General features: G+C 34.0%; 1 protein-coding gene across 3 annotated transcripts; it reads left to right on the top strand.

Annotated features, from left to right (window-relative positions):
* Positions 1–9,403: 9,403 nt before the first annotated feature.
* Positions 9,404–23,050, top strand: LOC132057244 (subtilisin-like protease SBT6.1). Of its 3 annotated transcripts, XM_059449748.1 has the most exons (11): positions 9,404–9,603; positions 11,439–12,309; positions 14,053–14,181; positions 14,364–14,516; positions 15,583–15,699; positions 16,621–16,805; positions 18,200–18,463; positions 18,547–19,615; positions 21,127–21,621; positions 22,572–22,632; positions 22,727–23,050. In XM_059449748.1, exons 2-11 carry the CDS (start codon positions 11,731–11,733, stop codon positions 22,807–22,809), a joined length of 3,135 nt encoding a protein of 1,044 aa, XP_059305731.1. In that variant the 5' UTR covers positions 9,404–9,603; positions 11,439–11,730; the 3' UTR covers positions 22,810–23,050. The 3 variants fall into 3 exon arrangements, with proteins under 3 accessions (XP_059305731.1, XP_059305732.1, XP_059305733.1); XM_059449749.1 differs by lacking the exon at positions 9,404–9,603 and having other exon boundaries at positions 12,170–12,309; positions 14,084–14,181; XM_059449750.1 differs by lacking the exons at positions 9,404–9,603; positions 11,439–12,309 and having other exon boundaries at positions 14,084–14,181; positions 15,573–15,699.
* Positions 23,051–26,278: the final 3,228 nt, after the last annotated feature.

Below are 26,278 nucleotides of genomic sequence, written 5' to 3'. Positions count from 1 at the left end.
TGTTCATCTCTTCTCGCTGTCCTCCTTGGAGGTTCTCATCCCACCACCGCTCCTCATAGTCTACATCCTCCCATTGGTTTTGGTATTGATTTTGGTATTGGTTTTGAAATTGGTTTTGGTTAAGAAAGGGATCTTATATTTGGGCTTGGGGTGCTTGTGGTAGGATTATTTGAGGGATTGCCTCATTCGGGTTGTTTTGGTAAACTTAGGGATAGGTTTGTCAATTGGTGTTTTGGAATGTGGAGTTTTGGGGTGGAAGGTTGGTTGTTTGGGGTAGTGGAGCTCTTTGGGTGGAGGTGTTGGGGTTGCACAAGGCATGTGCTTGTCCCATGGTAAGGGTTGGTGTGGTATCTTGTGTTTTATCCCCATCACCTTCATTCCTAGAACGGGGAGTGCCTATTCTACTCGAACCATCCGCTTGAGCTTTCTCAATACTCACCATCCGCTCATCCATAGCATCTATCTTAGCTTCTAATTTGGATTCCATCGCCGCCATCCTTTGGAGAATCAATTCTATTCCCTCCATGTTAGGGGAATCTTGTGTATTTTCAACTGACATGTAAACTTGCAAAACTAGCACACAACGTTAGTAATAAAAGTCTCACTTCACTCGTATTCAACTCTTAAACCTTACCACACTCTCGTGCGCCTTCGAAGTTGTTGATGAATCGCTTAACCAATCGAATTCACACGGTTGCTTATACTTTGTGGTAGAATGAATCCTTGTTAAGATGAAAGAAGGACGACTCAAAAGCAAACGGACAAGAACCAATAAAATTTCAATGAAATAAAAACGAAGAAAAGCTTGAAAGAAATTAGCACGAAAGAAATATGGACACAAGAACTAGCAAACACAAGTAGGAACAACTACTAAATGGCTACTAGTTGAGAGACACAAGAAAATGGGATGCTAAAATCAGGGAAATAAATAAAATTTCGAGCCCGAGTAGGTGATAACTTGAAAACGGGGTTTTGAAGCCTCAATTGATCCAATGTATCAATTTGAAATAACTAAATTTTTGACATTTCTATACCCATTTTTTTTTTTGTTCCCTACATAAGGAATAGGGACACAATCACTTACAATCAAGGCTCAAGAAATTTTTTAGAATGAATTGAGATGAAATGAAAGGAATCGAAGCTTGAATCAAGATATGCACCTTAGGGAATACGACTAGAAGTTCACCAAATACGGTCCGTTTTTTGATATACAGTCTGTATTTGTGAAATACAGCTGAGCTCCCAAGTTATACGACTGACACCTTTACGGTTCGTATACTTAACCATATTTAAGGATCAACTCCAGAGGCAGAATCCTCAACTTTGGATCCTACTTTATACGAGCTGCTATACGGTCAATAAAGTGAAATACGGGCCGTATTTAAGGATCTTTTTCCCGAGACAGTGAGCTCAACTTGAAGACTACTTGGACACGTTTTAATTTACGAGCTACTATACGGTCTGTAAAGTGAAATACGGGCCGTATTTAGTGATGTCTCCCAAAAACAGTGAGCTCATTATGCTTCAGTGAATTTTCTTGTACCTCATTTGCCTTAGGATTTATGCAAGATTTTCTTAATTTTGCTGACCTCTTGGGACCCACTCAACCTTGTAATTCCCCCTTTTGGCTAGAAAAACAACTTTTCAACTTTTGACTTGGACTCCTTGGATCTAACTTTCCTTTTTATTTTCTTATTCACTAAGAACAAGGATGAACAATGAAGAACACCCAAAAACCCAGTGTAGTCCTAATCAACTAGTTTTTGTCCCAATTTTCAAATCTAAGCCTCTTTCCACCTAAACAACAAAGCCCAATATCAATCGAAGCTCAATTTTATCAAAATCAACTAAACCCACTTTGAGATCTTCAAGCTTTAATGAAGCTCCAATAGTGAAAACTTCAAAACCCACCCAAACAACTTCAAACTTCAAATTTAGATGTTTTCCACCTCAATGAACTCAAATCTAACTTCAAAAACAACAAAATTAAACTACAAAAACCCTTCTTTTTTTTGTATTTTTTGTATTTTTTTTTTTTTTTTTTTTGGATTTTCAGATTTTGAGCCTAGGATTAGAAATTGTAGGAATAATCTCTTAGCCTATGCTCTGATACCAAATGATAAGATTTAACCTAGGAAACTCTAAAAACCTAAAGAACTATGAAATGTAAAATAGGGATGGGGAAGACTAGGAATGGAAGAAAGATAGAAGGATAAATACTAGACTCAATTAATAAGAAATCTATAGGCAAATTTAGGTATTTGAAACCTAAACCCTCCTAATGGGATTTCAATCAATGAACCAGCAATTTGGAATTCAAGAGATTACCCAAATTTGGAAGACCACAAATTTATGATTCCAATGGAAAATAAGCAATTCACTTTGCCTAAGAATCACACTTAGATTATGCAACCAAACAAACTATATTATTATATATACAAAAACAACAAAATCAAACCACAAAATACCATGCTTTTTTTTATATATATTTAAATTTTTTTTATTTTTTTTTTTTAAAAAAATTTTTTTTTTTTTTTTTTTAAAAATATTTTTTTAAAAATTTATTTTTATTTTTTTAAAAAATTAATATTTTTTTTTTGCTCAAAAACTTATGTATGAAAGTTGTATGAAATGTGTATATCTCGCTCAAATTAAAAGTTTGCTCAAAATTTAGTGTAGGAAATGTGTATATCTCGAACAATCTCTTATGAAAACAATATGAAATTTGCTCGATACCAATTTTCATGATAAGATTTAACCTAGAAACTCTAAAAACCTAAAGATATAACTATGAAAACATTCAAGAAAAATAATCGGGTATGGGTGAAGATTAGGAAATGGAAGAAAGATAGAAGGATAAACATTATGCTTAAAATAATTAATAAAAAATCTATAAGACTTAAATTTACATTGGTATTTGAAAAATTAAACCCTACAACAACATTTCAATTTTCATACAATATTCAGCAATTTTAAGCTTGAAAATTTTGTATATGAGATTATATTAAAAATTTTGCTCACACATACACATTTCAAGATACAAATGAACAACTCAATTAATATTTAAAAATATATATAAATATTTTTAAAAAAAATATATATATTTTGCAAAATATCACTTTTTGTAATATAATGTTTTGTAATCACATCGTTACTTAGAAATATTTCAACCAAACAATATATACTATATTATGATAACCTAACAAACTATTACACTCAAATTCTTCAAAATTCAAGCTAAAGATGAAAAATAAGACAAGTCTTCTATTTTTAGTCTAGAGCTTTACACCAAAGGCCCAAAAGTGGCACTTTGCAAAATTAACTCCACACATGGGTCTTCATTCATCCAATGGTCATAACTTGCAAATGTGGCCTCCAATTTGAACCTTTGGTCTAGAATTGCATTCTTAGCCAAGATTTGCATCCAACGCCCATAGTTTGCAAAAATGTCCCTCTTTAACATCTAGCATGTCATCCCTTGGTCTTCTAGGCCTTCCCAAGCTATTTCCCAAACATTGTAAGCTTTGGCCATCTTCTCTCCAAGCTCTTCCAAGGCCCCTTTCTTCATGAACATGGCTTGCATCTCTTGAGCTCCTTGCTTTCGACTCCTAGTGAATGGGCTTGAGCTAGGTGGGTTCATATCAGCCTGTCATAAATGTGGCAGAGTTGGTCATTTTCACAAAAATTGTAAAGTCAAGGAGAAAATTAAGAACCTTGATATTGATGATGACCTAAAAGAATCTTTATACAAGATTTTATTAAATTCAGAACCTAAACTCAAATATTCTCTGGTGAGAAAATCAGGGAGACTATTATCAGTCCCTTTTTTATAATGAATTTCAAAATCAAATGGGGCTAATAATGCCTGCCATCTTGCAAACATTTGTTTAGAAACATCATGCTTACAATCTTTATTAAACATAAATTTTGCTGCTTGACAAAAGTTTTTTTAAAAACTTTTGATTATATAAATCTCCTTGAAATTTAAGACCACATTTGACTATGGCAAGAATTTCTTTAGCCACAGTAGCATAATTTTTCTGGCTATTATTCCATTTACCATAATAAAATTGTACTAAATATTCTTGTTTATCAACTAGAAAATATTGTTTCAATATTCCTCCATATCCAATATCCGAAGCATTTGTTTCAATAATCTTCTGCCAATTAGGATTGGCTAAAGTGAGACAAGGAAGGTTATTAACCTTTTCTTTAATTTTTCAAATTGCTTGGGTATGACCATCAGTCCATGGTTTAGGAATCTTTTTTAATCTATCATATAAAATAGATGTATCTTTCGCCATATCTTTATAAAATGGTGAAACCTAATTTGAGCTTCCAAGAAATCTTTGAAGTTGGGTTTTACCAGTAATAATATCAGGAAATTTAGAAGCAAATTCAATACTTTTATTAATCGGAATAATTCTTCCTTTTTCAATATTATGACCCAAAAATCTGACTTTTGTTTGAAAAAGAGACATTTTTGGTTTAGATATATAACCAGACCATTTTTAATAATAATTTTATTGAATATATCAAGATGTTTAAAGTGAATTTCTATAGTATTTGAAAATACAAAAATATCATCTATATAAACAATGATAAAATTGCTCTAAGGCATAAAATATCATTCATAATTTTTTGAAATTCTGAGGGGCATTTTTTAATCCAAATGCCATAACATTCCATTCAAATTTCCCAATAGGGACATTAAAAGCAGTCTTATATTTATCTCTGCTTTAAAAGAATTTGAATTTGCCAATATCCCGATTTTAAATCAAATTTAGAAAATATGATAGCATTATGGAGATGATCCAATAAATCCTTTTTATTCGGAATCGGATATCAAATCCACTTTAGAACCTTATTAAGAGGTTTATGATTAATAACCAATCTAGGAACTCCACGTTCTTGTTCAAAGATATTTATTAACATAAAGGTTGTGCATGACCATGGAGATTTTGAATATCTTATAAGACCTTTTTGTAAAAGAGAAGAAATCTCATTTTTACATAATTCTAAATATTCCAAATTCATTTGACATGGTCTTGCTTTTTGTAGGAATATTATTTTCAGAGAAAGATTCTTCATATGGAAGAGAAACAATAGATTCTTCATATGGAAGAGAAACAATATGTTTTTTTCTATCCCAAAAAACATTAGGATGACCACTACAAATTTGTAATGAAAATTGATTTTTTAGAAAATCTATTTTTTGCTGTAATTTAGGATTTTGCAAAATCTCTTCAATATTAAGAGTATAAATTTCTTGTTTTAAAAAATTGACTTGTTGATGTTTATTCATCAACCTATCCTTGATTTCATTTATAATTCTTGAAAATGTCTCAGTTATAAACTGAAATTCAATAGCTTTTCCTTCAAAGGTTCCTATAATACCTTTAAATAGTATCCTATTTTTCCCATATAAGTGATTATTTTATACCATCTAAAAGAATAAAATATATTTTTATAAGAAAAAATAAATTTATGGGGGATTATTTTATACCTTATACCAAACGTGGTAAAAAATTATTAACCCTTATACCTTGAACCAAACGACCACTTAGTATCCTATTTTTGGATAGGAAATATTTTTTGAAAAAATGAGGTTCCCAAAATTATTTGATTGGAAATATCTTTTACCAAAGACAAAAACTTTTGTATACGTATTTTTTTGCGATATAAGCTTTGGGAAATTTAAAAGTAATTCCCAGCTTAGATGAAGAATGTGCACCATGTCAAATGGGACAGCCATGTACTAGTAAGGGTAATAAGGAAGAGGATGAATTTTATAATCTCTTCTCTCAATTCCAAGATACCAATATCAATGTTTTAGACGGTAATAACCTTGTGGATTTGTTAAAGCTAATTAAAGATCCAGAGCTGACATAAATAATATACATAAATTTTTAGCTATGGTCAATTTAGCATAGACATGGTAACCAATTTATACAGGTTATATTTTTTCCTTTATTTGTCCCTACAAAATCTCCTTTCCTATCTATCATTAATAATACGATGAAGGCAATAACATTAAGTATAATTGACATAAATAATATACATAAATCTTTAGATATGGTCAATTTAGTATAAATATGGTAACCACTTTATACATGTTATATTTTTTCCTTTATTAGTCCCTACAAATTCTCTTTCCCTACCTACCATTAATAATATAATTAATAACATGATGAAGGCAATAATATTAAGTATACTTGACATAAACAATATACATATACCATACATAGCTTTAATTAAAAAAAAAAATACATATACCATATATATTAAACATGTACCTTTAAGTCATCTTTTGAAGGTTTTTCCACCTTCCCCTTGAACTTAGCCTTCGAAGATAGATAGTGTTAATATAACATATATTAAAAATAATATACTACATACTATATTTATGCATATATGTGCATGAGTGCATCGATATACTAGATAGCGTATCTCCATATACCATATACCATATATCATATCCAGGTTATTTCATGTACTTTTCTTATATCATATACCATATCTCCATATACCATATACCATATCAGGTATATTTTCATATACCATATACCATATCAGGTATATTTTCATGTACTTTCTTTTATCATATACCATATCTCTTCATGTACTTTTCTTAATATTAATATATTTAAATAAATTTCTTTAAGTCACAAAAAAATAATTGCATTCATTTAGTGAAAATAAAAAAGAAGAATAAAGAGGAGGAAACGAGAGAAAAAAATATATTTTTAAAACGGTTTGAAAGAAAGAAAAAATAAAAAGTGAATATATGCATTAATGGTAGTAATCTTAAAATTGAGTATTATTGATCTTTAGGAATGTAAGAAGTTGTATTTTTGTTATTAAAAAGTTAAATTTTTGAATAAGTTGTATTTATGTAATTTTTATAAATTAGTTATAGTTTTTTTAATTATCATTTTAAAAAGTTGCATTTGGGTGAGTTTTCCTATTTTTTATGGCAATTGAGAAAGAGATTTAAGAAAAAGGAAGTGAGGGTTGAATCTGTTTTTATGGTGGAAAGAAGGGTGAAGGAAGAGGAGTGGGGTGATGCAGTGCATATGCGACTGTTGGCATGTTGGCAATGGTATACGCGAACTCTTATTTTATTTTTTTGAATAATTTTTTTTCTTTCTAGAATTAAATTACAAAAATATATACCAATTCATATTATTGTTCCATTCGCCTATACCATTAAATATAATATACTTATCTTTTAGGATATAACAACTACTTGAAATAATTTGTTAATAAATTTCAAGTTGTGTGACATTCATTTTATCAATAATTTTTCATACCATATGTTAATAACAAGTGTTGTATAACAAGTGTTGTATCAATATTTTGTCTTCACTAATTTAATTGGCCGGATATAATTGGTGTTTAAAGTGTTAGAATTTTTGAAAAAAAGATTGTATGAACTAAAGTTTGAAAAATGTTGGTTTTCTCTTCGAGAGCTAAGCTATTTAGGAAATATTTAGGACTTCTTTTAGACATTCAATACTTCTATTTAGGACGGATATAAATCTCATTCAACATGTGTGTTTTATGCCAAATTACAAATTTTGATAAAATTCTACTCTCTGTCTCAATTGATATGAGAATTTTGACTAGACACAGAGTTTTTTTTTTTTTAAAAAAATTGTGGTCTAAATAAATTATAAGATATCTGAATGACTATAAATCATCTTATTAATAGTGAACTAAAATTTTTAAAATTAAATTACTCCCTCCGATTCAAAACAGATGTTCACTTGGCCTTTAGCACACCTTTTAAGAAAATACTAACTCCTAATTTGAAATTAGTATCAAATTATTTCAAGTAGTTGTTATATCCTAAAAGATAAATGCATTATTTTCAGCGGAATAGGTGAATGGAACAATAATAATATTTAGTATATAGTTTTGTAATTTAATTCTATAAAGAAAAAAAGATCTTTATTCCCCAAAAAAAAAAAAAAAAAAAAAAAAAAAAAAAACTCACCGAAAAATATTACATTAGGGGGTTATTATTTCCATTCAATATGTGAAGGGTGTATCGTTTCCCAACCCTTAATGTCAGGGGGGTAAAGTGGGATTGACTCCTTTTACTTCGAGTACAACTAGTATTACTCTTTAAATCAAAATCTCACACACCATTTGACTCACTCCAATATTCCCAATACATATATCCACAAACCACAATCATTTACCAGACGACTACTTTAAATTATATAGCTAAATCAAAAACAACGAAATTTGTAACTAATTTTAATTTTTTTTTTTTATAGTTTTCTGAGAAATGTTGACGAATTAAAGCGATTAGTACATCTAGCACGACCATCGCCATGCCGATGTTGAAGAGAAGAAGAGTAGAAGAAGAATCAGTAGAGAAATTTGCAATGGCGAATTGTATTGATATGATGAAGAGGAAAGAGTCGTTAGGACGACCTAAGCTCTTTGAGTGCAAGACATGTAAGAAAAAATTCAATTCGTTTCAAGCACTCGTGGGCACAGAACAAGCCACAAGAATATGATGAATAAGCTCATCGCGATGAGTACTATTGACGACTTATTACCCGTTAAGCCCAAAAAACACGAATGCTCCCTTTGTGGCGAAGAATTTGCTCTGAGCCAAGCTTTGGAAGGACACGTGAGGAGGAAACATCGCGATGAGTTGAATCAACTCGAGCAAAAGAAGAAGAAATTGAAGGAGAATCCGAAGAGCGATGAATTTGCTGAAGTTGTTCAATGGAAGAAAGATAAGGATAGTACTGTACATAGATTTAAATTTGGCATCGTATGAGAATGAGTTGATGATGGGAATAATTCATGTTTAGTCTTGGTTGTAATTACTTGTTGAATATTGTAGAAATAGCTAGTTAGACATTTATATAAAGATATTTTTATCTAAAAAAAATTTCGATATTAAAAACCGATTGAACACTAAATAATTTTAAGACCGCAACAGGTCCTAAATATCTATGAAAACTTCTATACAAACAATTTAAAACGTTAATACATACATATAATTTACGGAAAAGGGCCAAAAATGCCCTTGAACTATTGGAATAGGTCTAAATCTCATAATGCTTTTCTTTAAATATATGGAAATATAATGTTTTTCTTTAAATATATCCAAATGTTTTTAAAATGACATTTTTCAACTTGCATACCAAACACAAAAAATATACCAGAAAAAATACTTTTTCGTAGAGAAAATATTTTTTTTGGAAAACATTTTATTTGAAAAATATTTTCGGTCATTACCTAACACACCCTATAAGATTAATTTGATAGAGAAATATTATATATTAAAATTTAAAACTTTTATAACAATTAATGAACTTGTTTGAATGTATAAATATGTATCAAAAATGGGGAAAGTCGTTAATACACATACAAAGTCAACATACGAAAATAGAACAGACACCAAATCAGCGATTCAAGATTTCAAATTCCGACCGTTTCATTCGGGTCACCGTTTCGGGTCACCGGGAAAAAAATCAAAATTTATATAATTTTGAGTGAAATTTGATTAGATTAGATTGGATTGATTTATTCAATACAAACGTATATTCGTTTCAATCGCCAATTATAATTCTTCAGGTACCTTTAAATCTCATTTTAATTATTCTTTCCGTCCCAATTTATGTGATACATTTCACTTTTTGAGAGTCGATTTGATTAAACTTTGAAGCTTAATTGGATTAGATTGACTCATTATTTTAAATATATTTTAAAAAATACATCTTAAAATGTTGATCAAAGTTCATCTAGTTTGAATCTTAATCTCGAGAAGCGAAACGTATCACATAAATTGAGAGAGAGGATTTTTTTTTTTTTTTTTGGGTTTCTTGATCAGATTGTGTTTGCGCCTGCTATATGCATATTTTTAACTAAATTTGTAACAATTGATTAGGTTCTGCATATTTAGTTTTTTGGGAGTGGAATAAAAAATTAACCTTTTTGGAAATGAAATCATAAATTGACCAAAAAAATTAGAAAAATGGGCTCGAATGTAGTGGAGTGACCTCAACTAGTTTGGGATTGAGATATAGTTGATTTACATTTAGAGTTTTTTTTTTTTTTTTTTTTTTTTTTGAATTTTCTTGATCAGATTGTGTTTGTGCATATTTTCAACTAAATTTGTAGCAATTGATCAGGTTATGAAAATTTAGTTTTTGGGAGTGAAATAAAAAATTGACCTTTTTGAGAATGAAATCATAAATTGAGCTAATTTCATATAGCTAACTCCAAATCCAAAAAAAAGGGGTTCAAATGTAGTGGAGTGACCTTAACTAGTTTGGGATTGAGATATAGTTGATTGAGATTTAGAGGGTTCTTTTTTAATTATTTTTTTGGATTTTCTTGATCAGCTTGTATTGTATTGTGCTTGCAATATGCATATTTTAAACTAAATTTCGTAACGATTTGATCAGGTTCTGCAAATTTAGTCTTTGGGAGTGAAATAGAACATTGACCTTTTTGGGAGTGAAATCATAAATTGACCTATTGGGAATGAAATGGATGTGGAAGATTCGTATAGCTAACTCTAAATCCAATAAAATGGGCTGGAAAGTAGTGTGTATATATAGAGGGTTCATATAACTGACCTCAACTAGTTTGGGATTGACCGATTGAGATTTAGTGGGTTTTTTTTTTAATTAATCAGTTGCTGCTGCTAAATTGTTTGTATTGGCTTCATTTCTTGTCTGATAATTGTGGTAATCAATTATTTCTGAGTTAGTTATTGGGTAAAGTCTCCGCCTTTGCTCTTGGGAAGTGAAAGGGAGGGACTGTGAGAGATTGAAAGGGCAATTTTATCGAGTGTTGGATCGACAAAACATGAAAATTAGAGTTTATGAATATTTGATTTCTTAGATTTATTACTAATTATCCAAAACTAGTCCGTGTATCTAATGATGGATATATTGCAAAAATAGTTTTTTTTTTTTTTTTCTTATGTTGGACTCAAATGCTCGAGCTTTTGTGAACATCGAGGTCACTTATTTGAGCCCACTTCATTGACAAAGAGGTTTAAACCTTTGGTAGATTTACATTTCATATTATGGCTTTGGTTTTCCACTATGTCATTTTCAAGGAAATCTTGTTTTCTTCTCCCAAGATTTTGGTGGAAGTTTGAAATATCGGAGACATTTACATTGAATCACGCTCTAAGAAATGTTAATTAGTGAATCTAGTTGCTTTACAATACCAAAAAAATAAAATAAAAAATAAAAAAATAAAGCTTTTCACATGCGCCAAGTCAGTAAGATATCCTTACATATGAAAAAGGTCAGCTAGATACCTCATACCCTTGATGGCCATAATTATGTTTCTTCTTTTTAGTTAATCACTTGTCTTGAATTTGCACTCCATTAACATATGCCTTTTATTTTCCTTGTTGAAATTGTTCCAAATTAATTCGATATTTCTTTCAGCCTTAAAGAGGGCAGGATCTCAAGTTTTTTAGACGGGAAAGCAGCTTGTGTTTATCATACGGTAGTGATTTACAGGCTGAAGTGGACATTTTACTGTCAGTTAAAGGCTGACCATGCTTTGCAGAGGATTATAGGTTTTAGTCAATTGGGATCTGTAGATCTCTGTTAAAGCAAACAATTGTGACTCGGGACATTTGCTATTCTAAAAGAGGATTTTGATTGTGTTCGAGTACAGGGGAAAATCTTTAATCGTCCCTCTGTGCTTTGATGAGGGATATTTCATTCTTGTAACATGCCCCAAACTCCGCAAAGATCAGTCTTCACACTTTCTCTTATCTCCCTCCTTCTCTCGTATACTCTCCTCCGCTTGTATCCTTCTATTTCCTTTCCCCTCCTGTGGAGCCCTCAAAACCAAACCCGTCCCTTTACTACATCAACAGAATCCGAGCCCAGGAGGCAACAATCCTTTAGCACAAACTATATTGTTCGGTTCCATCATTATAAGGAAGCTGAAGATCTCCGTAATTATCTGCAAAACAATGTGAAATTTAAGGGGTGGGAATGGATCGAGAGAAAAAATCCTGCCGCAAGGTTTCCTACAGACTTCGGATTGGTGGCAATTGAGGAGTCCGTGAAAGAACTTCTTTTGGAAAATTTCAGAAAATTAGTTCTTGTAAAGGATGTTTCTTTGGATTTGAGCTATCAAAGGGTAGTTCTTGAGGGGAAAAATGAAAAGATGGGGGCTTTTATTGATGAGACTAAGAGGGCTGGAAAGATTTTTACAGCTATGTCCTTCAGTGAAGATCAAAATGATGCAGTAGCTAACACAAGTAACATGACGATTAGTTGGAAAAGAGAGCTACTGATGCAGGTAAGACTTTGATTATCTTGTATTTTGTTACATGTGAAATTACTGCTTGCTTTGACTGTAGCAATACATTAAGGGCTTAGCCATGCATGGAATTCTCCCTGGCTAATGCAGGGGTAGAGGGAGAGGGGGCGTATATTTACGCTGCTTTCTCCTTGCATTTCAGCAAAGAGGCTTTTTCTTCACCTCAAAGTCGTGACATAAAGGTCACCAATAGAGCAACTCTGATGTCGGCCCATTTTTTATCTTTTTTTTTTTTTTTTTGAGTCTTATCATGGATCTTCTCTTCTATAATTGGCATTATGTTTGAAGTTGAAAGCATTATAAATTTATCGAAGAGAACTTTTGCTTTTCTAAGGGACTTTAAGGAAAGGTGTCAGAGCTAAAGAGTTGAATTTGAAACTGCAATAGAATCTTATAAAATAGTTCTTCTCTGTTTTGCAACCCAATGCCTCGGGCTAGAGTCCCTAACTCCCTATGTTTTTTTTTAGCTTTGCTTTTTCTGGAGAGGTGGCCGTATATTCTGGAAGTTGTTACAAACTTATAGTTTGCTCTTACTTGCTTTTTAGTAAAAATGGTGGACTGACATAGTTGCTTTATGCCTCTGTCCTTGTGGTAGGTAAAAATGATGAGACTGTCCTACAAAATTAAACGTGAAATAGCTATATATGTCCACCTGGTTATTTCTTCTAGAATTTCTCTGCTGAAGACCAACCAGTGAATGTATGTCTTTGGTGCGAGAAGGGAAAAGGGAGACGGGGAGAGATTCACCTGAAACTGAATAGTTAGAGCCATCTGCTTTAAATCAGTGTTATCAAAAGCGAAAAGCGCAAAAAAGCTCTAAGGTTAGCTGGGGCTTTAAGCGCAAAGCGCAAATAAAGTATGGGCTTTAATGAAAAAAAGCGCAATGGTGCAAAAATACAAATATATATATGTTTAGTCCAAGATTAATAATAATAAGCATGAATAACAAATATATGGGCAAAGAAATTGTAAAAATATTACTTAAGTTTTGTCTTATGCTATTTCATATTTGTAGTAGTTTATTTGTGACACTGTGTTTCGGGGTTCTGTTAAAGGATATATACCTTATCAATAATTGCATATCACTGTCCACTAATATACGACTTCTGCTTTTGCGTATCTATGTTATTGACATTCTTCACCGTGCTGTTTTTTCTCTAGTTAGGCTCTTTGAAAGACCTTCTGGGCAGAGACAAAGGTTTTAAATGCAAGTAGATATCATGTTAGAAAAACATGCATAAACATGAGGTGGGTTCTAGGGAAAGTTAATTATCAGGTCAGTTAGGTACTTCCATTAAGAAGAATGCATGTTGAAAACTAAAATTGGGCTGCATATTCTTGCTTCCAAAAAACATTTATTTCAAAGTCGAATTGTTTAACAAATATAGGGTGAGATTGTTGTGCTCCTTTGGCTAATGTAGGAGGGAAAAGGAATGAGATTAAGCCATTTGATGCTTTAAACCCCTTGGGGCACAGCCCTTCCCTGGACCCTGCTAACGCCGGATGCTTTGTGGACCGAGCTTCCCTTTTTCATGCTTCACCTCTCCCTTCTATTAATTTCTTTTAATCTGGGTACGATGGTAAAGAATGAGCTGTTGAATGCATGGTTTCACGTGGTTGTTGTTTCTGGTAGTACTTCTAAATAAGCTAAGGTTAAGCTTTACTTTACTACTTGTGTCTTGATATACTTTATTCTGTCTCCTCTGCATTTTCATTTTGTAGAAATCTCAAGTCACATCCCTTTTTGGGGCAGATTCACTCTGGTCGAGAGGGTACACTGGTGCAAAAGTTAAAATGGCTATTTTTGACACTGGCATACGGTCAGATCACCCTCATTTCCGGAATATTAAGGTATGTAGATCAAACAAATGCTTTAGTTTAATTCACTGTTTGAGCAAACGAATTTACATACATTTATATATTTTAATGTACATCTTTGGGTGCCATCTTTTCCTTATCATCAACATACATGGCGTTTGACTTTGAGACCCTATTACTAGCATACATTAGAGTTGATACCTGATATATTTTAGGAACGTACAAATTGGACCAATGAAGATACACTGAATGACAATCTAGGACATGGAACATTTGTGGCTGGTGTCATTGCTGGTCAGGATGAAGAATGTCTTGGTTTTGCTCCTGACACAGAGATATATGCTTTCCGTGTTTTCACAGATGCACAGGTAATGGATTTTAATCTTTTGACATCCAATTCTGTAGCGGCGGCGTTTTATACATTATAACCATGTTCTTTTTAAAAAAACATATATACTCAACCATGTATGCAGGCGGAGACTTAGTATTAATGATTTTGTGTCTCTATTAGCCTGGCTTAATGTTCATGGGAATTTTTTGCTGCTAATGGTTTCCCATGATTAAAAAGCAAGCCCTCTCAGTATTTAGTTGTTAGAAGTACAGCAGACCGTAGCTGTCTTACGATCTCCCAATAGTAGTCTGCAAGTATAATGTGTCAGTTGTCACATCAGGACCTGGATGACAAATCTAATACGGTAAAACCTTACAGTCGTAGTTGCTATGTAAAAGATCAAATTTAGCCACCAAAATCTCGTTGGAACTTCTATGTCATGAGATTTGAATTGCACCAAGCATTAAATGGAAGCTTAATATTTGCAAATAACTTATCATCATTTAATTTGCAAACTCGAGAAATTGTCTGTGGCTCATTTACTTTTCTTTCTCTTCCAGTGAGGGTAACACACTGTTTAACAAGCTAAGACAAACTTGGTTGCTTTTTTACTCCTAAAACTTGGAAAGACCTAGATATGTACACATGGCTTGTATCCATTTCTGAAGCCCTAAGAAGCTTGCATCTACGATACACCAGTGCAAACTCTTTCCTCAAGAGTCAAGATATCTTCCAAACCGGTGGGGTCGTTCCTCCGGATCTTGTTCTTCCGGTGCGAAAGAAGTCGGTTCGGCTGGACCGAGTAAAAGTTCTAATTCACTCTTCTACTCTATTGGGCTTTGGTTAATATTGTCATGAAGCGTCCTAAAAGCGAATCTTCACATAAAGAAATGCTGGGAATAGAAACATTGAGCCTTTACTCCTTATCCTAACATATACAAAACGAGAAAGACTTTTTTGCACTTTCCTGTCTTAGATACTTCTGAAAGTTGTAAAAAAGATGGATCTTGTTGTATTACTCATCCGAAAAGAAAAAAAGATAGATCACTAATTCACTTGTCAAGGTTATGAATTATGATAATTGTATCTTCAGCTCATTGCAGGTCTCTTACACATCATGGTTTCTTGATGCATTCAATTATGCAATTGCAACCAACATGGATGTGCTGAATTTGAGTATTGGTGGACCTGATTATTTAGATCTCCCTTTTGTGGAAAAGGTGAGGTCTCCAATCTTTCTTTTTTCTTTTCTAGTACCCTCTTTGTCATGATACATACTGAACTTCCCATTTCGGGGCATCTGAAAATGTCTGAACGCCCTTCTATAGTAATTTATACACTTTCACATCGATCAAGACTGCAAATCAGTAATGGAACAAATTTTCAAAAATCATTTAACAATTCAAATTTAAATTTTGTTTCCCTATCCTATGGCTATTGAACAACTTTAATATTTCTTCTACTACCAATGTGATAATTGATGTACACGTCAAATTAAATTCCCATCTGGCCCAGTTCAAACGACCCATGTGAAACACAAATGGAGCTAGTACCTGTAACGTGGTATGATGCTTGGGGCATGTATCATCTCCTGCAATGAATGCATTTCTCTGCTGCTGTATTAGTCGATGTAATTTCCTGCTTTAAGATTTCTGCCATTCGTTGTCTCAGGATTATTAGAAGGTTGGTTTCAACTGTCAGCATGTGAATGATATGTCTCCGCTGCTGCTTGACATAAAGACTGAAGTGAATAGCCATCGCTATTAAGGAGAACCAAGATCCAATAAGAATTAGTAGCTTCAGCTCTTATTTAGTTAGCTTCCATGAATTTTGATGCAAGTGCAAATTGCATATGTGAATACTGCTTTATGTCTTTACCTGCTTGGCCCTTCACTAGTTAGAATAGCACTCTTCCTTAGCTGATTCTGTGCATATTTCTATTAATTGTGGAAATTGCACCATGTTCATGGAGGTCTCAAGCATGAGGGTAACATTTTTACTTAGCATGTAGTTTAATAGTAAAGACTCTTTGTAAAGATTGTGATATTGCTGAATTTACCATTCTTGTCAGCATGAATACTGAATAAGCAGTAGCGGTGGAAGCTTTAGTTTTATATTGATGACATGTGACCTATTTTTAGGTCTGGGAGCTTACAGCAAACAATATTATCATGGTTTCAGCTATCGGGAATGACGGACCACTATATGGTACTCTAAACAATCCAGCAGATCAAAGTGATGTTATTGGTGTTGGTGGGATTGATTACAGTGATCACATAGCCTCTTTTTCTTCTCGTGGCATGAGTACCTGGGAGCTTCCTCATGGGTATCACTTCTTTCCTTATTTATATTATGCTTTTGGGTATATGTTTTCTTAGCATTAGCCTCCCCTGTCCCTCTTGGAATGAGTTTCACCATTCTGTATAGGGTTTAGGTGTGAATGGATGTGGAAGCCTCATTTACAGGGGAAAGGAAATAAAAGAGCTGCATATTCCTTGAAGATCAGCTCTTCTAAGACATAGATGCAGTCTATGAGCTCTCTGTGTCTATGGTTGTGACGCAGTCAGCTTGATAATGATCGAGTGACATTGCTTCTTCGGCCCGAACCGAGGAATCCCTTAGATATGATGCAAAAGGGCTCTTGTTCTATCCTTGATCAGAGATTTCTCTATGAAAAATATGAATCGGAGTTTGAAGAAGGGGGGGGGAGAAGGAGCCCTTGACCTGCAGGAGCATTTATTCAATCACATAGTTTGGGCTTCTAGAATATGGCGCCCTTGGGGCTTTCTATTTGATTGTATCGAAAGGCCCAATGAAATCGATTTCCCTATTGGTCCAGGACTTTCTCTCGAACCATAGTACTATTATTTGATTAGATCATCGAATCTTTTATTTCTCTTGGGATTTCTTCAATGTTCAGTTCTACACACGTCTTTTTTTCGGAGGTCTACAGCCATTATGTGGCATAGGAGTTACATCCCGTACGAAAGTTAATAGGTTTTTTGTCAAGTTCAGAGATGGAAAGCTGTTTGATGGTAAATAAAGAGTTGTGGTGGATGAATATAAAACAATTAATGCAGAATGCCCACTTTCTGCAAGTTTTTCCTCTCCTAAGAAGGAAAAAGGGAAAAGAGAAAGATGATATTTAAATATGACAACTATGTGTCATTACCAAACAAGTCGGGTCAACTATATGAATCTTCACCGACCATGTTCCCCATTTAAATTTGTCTCCCAGCGTTCTACAAAAGAAAAATAAAACTGATAAGTACTAGAAGTTCTCTATATTTCCTACTGGCGTAAGAATCTCTAGTAAGGTTAAAAGTCTCCTAAAAAGCATGGGACCTGAAATAAAAATGTTAACAGGACTGGAATATATCTCAAACTAAATTGTATCGCCTATGTAAATCTTTTTCTTCCAGTGTGCTATCTTTCGGTCAGTCTGCAAGAGCTTGTAGGCCTTTCAAGGAAACTTCCTTCCATATGATTCTAGGTCTATTTAGTCTCCTTTTTAACATCTTCACTCGCCATGGTTTCACACCTACAAATCAGTGTGTCTGGGTCGACGTAGAACATGACCAAATCATCTGAAGAGACCTTCTCTTATTTTAAATATGACAGAAAATAACAGTTATTTTTTTGTTTTTCTCAATTATAAGAGTAATTTATACTTGGCCGCCCAATTCATAGACTAATAATAATGGATATCTTACTTGACAGTTATGGTCGTGTAAAGCCTGACATTGTTGCATATGGACGCGAGATAATGGGATCCAAAATTAGTACAGGTTGTAAAAGCTTATCTGGCACCAGCGTGGCAAGTCCTGTGGTTGCTGGTATAGTATGCCTTCTTGTTAGCGTGATTCCTGAAAGCAAGCGGAAGGACATTCTGAATCCAGCTAGTGTCAAACAAGCACTGGTTGAGGGGGCTGCAAAGCTTCCAGGTCCCAACATATACGAGCAGGGTGCAGGCAGGGTTAATTTGTGAGTTCTTTATTTATGCTTGTAGTTTGAACTCCAACTCAATGCACATTGATGTTCTTCTCAACATTTAACTTGAATGACAGGTTGGAGTCCTTTGAAATTTTGATGAGCTACGAACCTCGAGCAAGCATTTTCCCAGGTGTTCTTGATTACACTGACTGCCCATACTCTTGGCCATTTTGCCGTCAACCACTTTATACTGGTGCCATGCCAGTCATATTTAATGCCACTATTCTAAATGGAATGGCTGTAATTGGTTATGTTGAAAGCCCACCTACATGGCATCCTTTTGGTGAGGAAGGCAACCTTCTTAACGTCCATTTTACTTATTCAGATGTCATTTGGCCCTGGACTGGTTATCTTGCACTGCATATGCAAATCAAAGAAGAAGGGGCTCAGTTTTCAGGGGTAATTGAAGGCAACGTGACTGTCAAGATCTACAGTCCACCTTCTCCAGGTGAGAAGAGCCGTCGAAGTAGTACTTGTGTCCTTCAATTGAAATTGAAAGTGGTTCCTACTCCACCAAGATCTGTGCGGATATTGTGGGATCAATTTCACAGTATCAAGTATCCGCCTGGTTATATTCCAAGGGACTCATTAGATGTTCGGAATGACATTCTTGACTGGCATGGGGATCATCTGCACACAAATTTCCACATAATGTTTGACACGCTAATAGATGCCGGATACTATATTGAGACACTTGGCTCTCCTCTTACGTGCTTTGATGCTCGCCAGTATGGTACACTTCTTCTGGTGGATCTTGAGGATGAGTACTTTCCTGAAGAGATCAAGAAACTGAGAGATGATGTCATTAATTCGGGTCTAAGTGTAGTTGTATTTGCTGACTGGTACAACGTGGATACAATGGTAAAGATGAGGTTTTTTGATGACAATACACGTAGCTGGTGGACCCCGGTTACTGGAGGTTCCAATGTTCCTGCCTTAAATGATCTTTTGGCTTCCTTTGGGATTGCATTTGGGAATAAAATTCTGAATGGAGATTTTGTCCTCAATGGTGAACAGAGTCGATATGCATCTGGAACTGATATTCTGAAGTTCCCAAGGGGTGGATACTTGCACAGCTTTCCCTTCATGGATAGCTCAGAGAGTGTGGCCACTCAGAATATTCTTTTATCTGGCATGACCAAGGTGAGTTGAAGGCTGTTCAGAATTTAGTTCTGTGACCACCTACTGCTCCTCTTTGAGTTCATATACACAAGAATCTTTACTAAAAGCAGATAGTTGACTTCTGAGCTGCACCCAAGGGTGTGGCCTAGTTGTCAATGAAGTGGGTTGAGAACCATGAGGTATCAGGTTCAAATCCCGTCCAATCTGTTCAAGCTTTGGTGGACTGAGTTACCAGTGTTATCAAAAGCGAAAAGCGCAAAAAAGCTCTAAGGTCTGCCTGGGGCTTTAAGCGGAAAGCGCAAATAAACTGTGGGCTTTAATGAAAAAAGGCGCAATGGAAAAATATATATGTTTAGTCCAAGACTAATAATAATAAGAATGAATAACAAATATATGGACAAAGAAATTGTAAAAACATTACGATAAAGTGAAATATCAATTATCTAGTGTCACGTCTTTAAGAGAGGCTCATTGGCAAGGAAAAGTATGTCTTAGAGCCTTGATGATGACACTGAAGCGCACATAAAGTGAGGCGAAGCGCTCAACATGTTTTGAGCCTCGCTTCAAGGCTTAAGCGCGCCTTTGACAACACTGTGAGTTACCTGGTACCTTGGTACCTGTGCTGGTGGGAGGTAGCAGGTACCTCCTGTGTAATTAGTCGAGATGCACACAAGCTGGCCCAGACTCCACGACTATTAAGAAAAGCTTCTGAGTTTTTCTCTTTTTGCTTATTCCAGAATACTGAGCATCTCTATGAGGCTCTAGTACTTGAAAGAAATTGGAGATATTGTGTTCTAATCTAGTGCAGTCTGTTATCTCTCTAATGAAACATGGGGAAGAGTAAACTCTGTTGTGAGATAGCAATTCTCTTAATCAACTACTCCCTCCGTGCCGGTTTATGTGACACACTTTCCTTTTTAGTCCATTTTAAAAAGAATGATACGCTTCTAAATTTGGTAGGATTGACTTTATACTTCCCATTTAACCCCTCATGAGAAGCCTTTATGGCATGTTTAAGGCCACAAGTTTCGAAAAATTTATAGCCACAAATGTTATGACATGTTTAAGACCACGAGTTTCAGAAGTCTTCGTTTCTTTTTTAAACTCCGTGCTGATTCAAACTATGTCACATAAATTAGAAGAGAGGGAGTGATTGTTATGATAGTAAACATTCCACTTAACTGAAAAATTATACTCCAGGAAGTTGCCTTCTTTTTCATATTTATCTATATCTCCTCTGCTAAAAAATGAAGATGTAGTTTTGTGGAAAATAAAAAATGTGCAGATATAGCTGTTTTAGGGGATTGTCAGAGGGGATGATGGTGTAGTAAGGAATGTTCTTCACTTGTCAATATCTTTGACAAATAAATTCTTGGTATCACATCTTTTAAGTTGCACAAAGTATTACTGGAAGAGAAGTCTATTTTACTCCAAGGAGAATCCTTATGGTGATGACACTGCACTTTTCTCAATATTCTTTAGGCGGTGGTTGAGCTGCCAAACTGACTTGCAATTTATTTTGATAAATGCAGACAGATACACCTATTCTTGGACTTTTGGAGGTCGGCGGGGGTCGAATTGCAGTATATGGGGACTCTAACTGCTTGGACAGCAGCCATATGGTTACCAATTGTTATGGGCTCTTGAAGAAAATGCTAGATTTTACAAGCAGAAATATAAAAGATCCTATGCTTTTCTCAGATTCAGTTAGACAGGATAAACCATTATATGTTGATAAGAACCAACTACCAACCCGTAGAACAGATGTGAATTTCTCTACTTATTCTAGAGTTATTGGGAAGGAGTTGATATGTGGCCGTGACTCCAGGTTTGAAGTATGGGGAACTAAGGGTTACAATTTACAGGTCCGAGGAAGGAACCGTAAGCTACCTGGCTATCATGTCATTGACTTGGGTAGAGGTTTAAATTCTACTGTAGACACACATGTTTCAGTAATATCTAACCCCTCTCAGAAGGATGTCGACTCTCCTGGAAACAATTATTGGGGCTTCTTTTACAGAGATGATGTAAGTAACTTCTGATGTTATTTGTTTCTAAAGCTTGATTAGTTGGCATTTGTCCATGCAAAATATATTTTGAGTTTCTTTTCCAAATTAAGTGTTTGTCAATCAAATTGGTTCATTTTTTCAACTTCCAACTTGAAATAGAGAATTTGAAGTTTGAAAACAGGTTTTAGGAGTTTTTCAAATTTCCAACTTCTCCATTTCAAGTTTTCACTCAAAAACGTCAATTTTTGTTCCATATGAAATTTATGTCGCTCAAAGTACTACTCCCTCCGTCTTAATTTATGTGTTACCTTTTGACTGGGCACAAAGTTAAAGAAAGAAAGGAAAGACTTTTGAAACTTGTAGTATAAAGCCAGCCTTAGACAATTGTGCAGTAGTTATAAATCATCTCAAAAAGGGTAAAGTTGAAATTTTCTTAGTTAAGTTGTTTCTAAATATAGGAAGATAACATTTTTTAGGACAGATTAAAAGGGAAAGTGCCATAATTGGGGTAAAGGGAGTATTTGTTCTTCAAATTTCAACGAAATCATGTTCAAATGTAGTTGAAGTATATCTACACACATTGTTTATTTTTTGACATGAAGTTTTTTCTTTTTGAGATGATTTTTGACCATGAAGTTCACTAGGAAAAAGTTGAGGTTTGCAAGTGAAAACAACTAAATCACTTGAAAGACTCCTGAAGCAAGTATTTCAACTGCTTTCAGTTTCTACCAGATTAGGCTTCATCTTCTTAATGGGATAGTCATTTAGCTTGGTCTCTTGGGACTAACTTCACCGATATTTCAAATACTAAAGTTTAGTATTTGCAAGTAGTGAAATAATTTATGGCCAAACAGAATAACTTTTCAAATATTTGAAATAGTTCTTCAGTTCATTCTCTTTTGTTCTACTTCGACCAAATATTGCCCGAATGCCAGAAGATAAGAATCTCTCATTTTACTTGATTGCAGATTGACATGCCTGTGCTTGTAGCTACTCACTGGTTAGTGCCTGCAATTGTTGCAATCACAGGTGAGTGTACATTTGTGTATACAGACTGTAAGATGAATTCGAAAGTTTATCTTGTTGACTCATATTCTTACAAACTTATCGCTATTACTGTTAGGTCTATTGATCTTATTCTGGCGCATGCAAAAGCGTCGGAGGAGAAGGAGAGGTTCTGGTTCTGGTCGGTTTTCTAATTTATAGCCTTAGTCTCGACTTTGCTTGCGTTCTTTAGTTTTACTATACTACTCCTGTAGGTTGTTCTATTGTAATATCGTACAAAAAATGACTAGATCATCGATAGGTGAGTTTTGTATTACTAGTGTAGTTATTTTTAACAGTTTTTGTCCTTGATTAGATTTATTTCAAGATGGAGAAAGATCATAGAAATTTTCAGCCTCTCCCAGAGAAATGATCAAATGAACTCCAGTTCTCTTTGTGGGAATTACTGGCTTTGCTGGTTTGCCAGATAATGTTTCGTCCGTCTAAATTGGGGTGAATCTCATAACGGATTCTGAAAAAAGAATTTTAAACTCAATGGAACACCTAAAGGAAATGATGAGGACTGAAGTGTAAAGTCAAAGCCACTGGCTTTCTAAATGAATTAAAATATTACTCCCTCCGTTTTATTTTACGTGTCTTAGTTTGATTAGGCATGGAGTTTAAAAAAGTAGTTAAAAGACTTTTAAATTTCGGAAAAGGGTTATATTTACCGCTCTACTTTCAAATATTGTTCATATACCCTCTATTATACTATTCTGTTATAAATACCCCAACCATTATAATTTGGTTCAAATATGGCCCCATGCATTAAATGACCCACCCAATTCTAAAATAGACACGTGGAGGGCCTCAGATTAATTTAAAGACTCGATTCATTTGGCCAAACCAACATCCAAAATATAACCCATAACCCACCCATTTCCCTCCAAGAATTCTGGGATTCTTTATTTCATCTTCTTTGCAATCTGTTCTTAAAAAATGTGCAAGTTCTACGTATTAAGAGCCCGTTTGGATTGGCTTATAAGTTGCCTATAAGCTGTTTTTAGCTTTTTTAAGTATTTGGCTGGCTAGCTTAAAGTCATTTTGTGCTTAAAATAAGCTCAAAAAATTAATTTAAAACAGCTTATAAGATAAGTCGAACAAATACATGCCACAAAGTCATCAGTTGTACTAGCAAGATGCAGAGGCTGCACTCTCAGCAAAGATTTCCCGATCTCCTTATTTACCTTATATTGCAGATTTTAATTAAATGTTGTTAGGAAAGATATTTCAACTCTCAACAAATGAAAAATATTTAATATTCTTTTATATATTAGTTTATTTCACTGCTAAATAAACATGAAATATCGACAGAAAGCTAGATAATAAAATTCGTTGTTAATCCTGTATCGACGGATTAGCAATGAATTAGTAAGAAAATTTGTTAGCTACGAGCAATTTAGTGACGGATTAATGATGAAGTTCGTAGCTAAGTTTTTCTTTTTCTCTAGTGTTTATTGTCAAATGAAATACGTGAAAGCATGTACACTTAAATTAGTTTGTAAATAAGTCGAGCAGCGTGACTTCCGCAACTTAAATGACCCAAAAAGTGGGATTTAAGTCCAAAATAACCCACAAAAAAAAAAGTTACAAAAGTGCCTTTTGCGTACAAAATTAGTGCGTAATAGCAGTTAACTGTGACGGCTACAATTAAGCCCTATTGTGCATTAATTTCATTTTTTTTTTGTACGGATTGCCCTTCAAAAGCACTGGTCTTTAAGTTTTGCCCCTTAAATTGGTGGTCTCTAAGTTTTACTCTCGTTAGAAGCCCCTTGGTTCCGGGTTGGAACCCTCGCTCAGTCAAAAATTTTAAAAAAAAAAAAAAATTGCAAGGCAGAGTTTTGCATGCCTAAATGCGAATTTTGAATGCAAACTCTTGCCTGAGTCTACAAGAGTTTGTATGCAAGCAGTAGAGTTTGTATGCACCAGGTAGAGTTTGCATGCAAAACTCTGCCTAAGGTGGAGTTTTGCATGCAAAACTCTGCCTAAGGTGGAGTTTTGCATGTAAAACTATACCTAAAGGCATACAAAACTGTACCTGCAGGCAGAGTTTGAAACTGTGCCTAAGGTAGAGTTTTGCATTCAAAACTTTGCCTGAGGCCTAACTTGCTACAAACTCTGCCTTGCGATTTTTTTTTTTTTTTTTTACTGAGCCGGAGTTCGAATTCCAAATCTCATGGTATTAGGCGAAGGCCAAATATTAAAGACCGACAATTTAATGGGCAAAAATTAAAGACCACCCCAAAATAAGGGCATTCCTGCGAATTGCCCCATTAATTTTGTGCGCAATAGGGGTTATTTTTATTTTCCCTACACTTTGTATAATTTCAAAGTTTTAAAATTTACGTTTTTTTCATACTTTGACCAAAGATTAGTCATGTCTTAAAACTCCGGAATATCAATATTTATATAGAACCTGATATGCTTTTCTGCAAACAATAATGTAGGTTCAATACATCAAGTATACCTGAACGTTTGGATCGTCGTTTTAGGGATTGTAAAGTGTCCCGAAGTAAGTTTTGTTTGGAAACTTATTATCGTTAGGTTTAAGTGTTTTGTTTTATAAGGTTTTGATTTAAGCGTTTTATTATTTAGTCAAGGCATTACTTTATTTCGAATATGTCGAGATTTTTTTCATAATTAATTTAGGACGTCACACGAGTTATTAATAAACTATAATAAAGACTAAGATAACAATTATCTTTAAGAAAATAATACCCAAAAAAATATAATATTAACATAAAATGTACAATTTATATACATATACACAATCTCTAATTGATCCCACATGTGGGAGCCTTTAGAGTAATCTTAGGTCTCACATGTGGGAGTCTTTAGAGTAACCCTAGGCCTAAGGCAATTCCCACTACCCCCACCACCCTCATCATCGTCTCTATCCCCCTTTTTTCCTCTTAATAATAGGATGCTCTATGTCATGATCATCCTTCCTCCTCTTCCTTGGGCCCTTGACCATAATACGCTTCTTCTGGGGTCTACGTGCGATATATACGGTCAGAATCTCATCAGCATCAGGAGATGGGTCCACAGGCACAGAAGGATGAACCTGAAATAACATATAAACAATTAGTATTAATTTTAATTTAGATTTAATTAATACATTATCTTTTGATAAAAAAATCAAACTTGAGAGGGCTCCTGAGCTGGCTCCTTAGCGGTTTCCCAAGCGGGCTCCTCAGCGATCTCCCGAGCAGGCTCTTGAGCGGGCCCCACAGCCGGAGCTGTAGATGGTGTCGGAGCTGGAGCTGGATCCTAAGAAATGAAAAATTATATAATAATTAGTATAAGTATTTTAGTTTGTTAAAATAATTATTTTAAACACTTACATCTTGGCTCTCAAACATGTCGAAAATTATCAATTGATAATTAATTAGATAACTAATAAGCACATTAACACACAATTAATTAGATAAATAATAAGCACATTAACACATAAAATTAGATAACTAATTAGCAAATAAAATTAGATTAGCATATACAATTAGATAACTAATTAGCACATTAATAATTAACATGGATTAAACAATTTTACAAATAATTAAATTAATAATTAGATAATTAACAAATAAAGATATTATTAGGAGATTAGTATATTTTCCTATAATCAAACAAT

The sequence above is a fragment of the Lycium ferocissimum genome, chromosome 5 (assembly GCF_029784015.1).
Source record: "Lycium ferocissimum isolate CSIRO_LF1 chromosome 5, AGI_CSIRO_Lferr_CH_V1, whole genome shotgun sequence".
Lineage (NCBI taxonomy): Eukaryota > Viridiplantae > Streptophyta > Magnoliopsida > Solanales > Solanaceae > Lycium > Lycium ferocissimum.
The sequence above is the reverse complement of the archived record's forward strand: the minus strand, read 5'-3'. Positions and strand labels throughout refer to the sequence as shown.

Coding starts and splice junctions, on each gene's coding strand:
- LOC132057244 (XM_059449748.1), top strand. CDS start 11,731: ATGCCCCAAACTCCGCAAAGATCAGTCTTCACACTTTCTCTTATCTCC. Junction 18,464..18,546: donor GGTGCAGGCAGGGTTAATTT/GTGAGTTCTTTA, acceptor CTTGAATGACAG/GTTGGAGTCCTTTGAAATTT. Junction 21,622..22,571: donor GCTTCTTTTACAGAGATGAT/GTAAGTAACTTC, acceptor ACTTGATTGCAG/ATTGACATGCCTGTGCTTGT.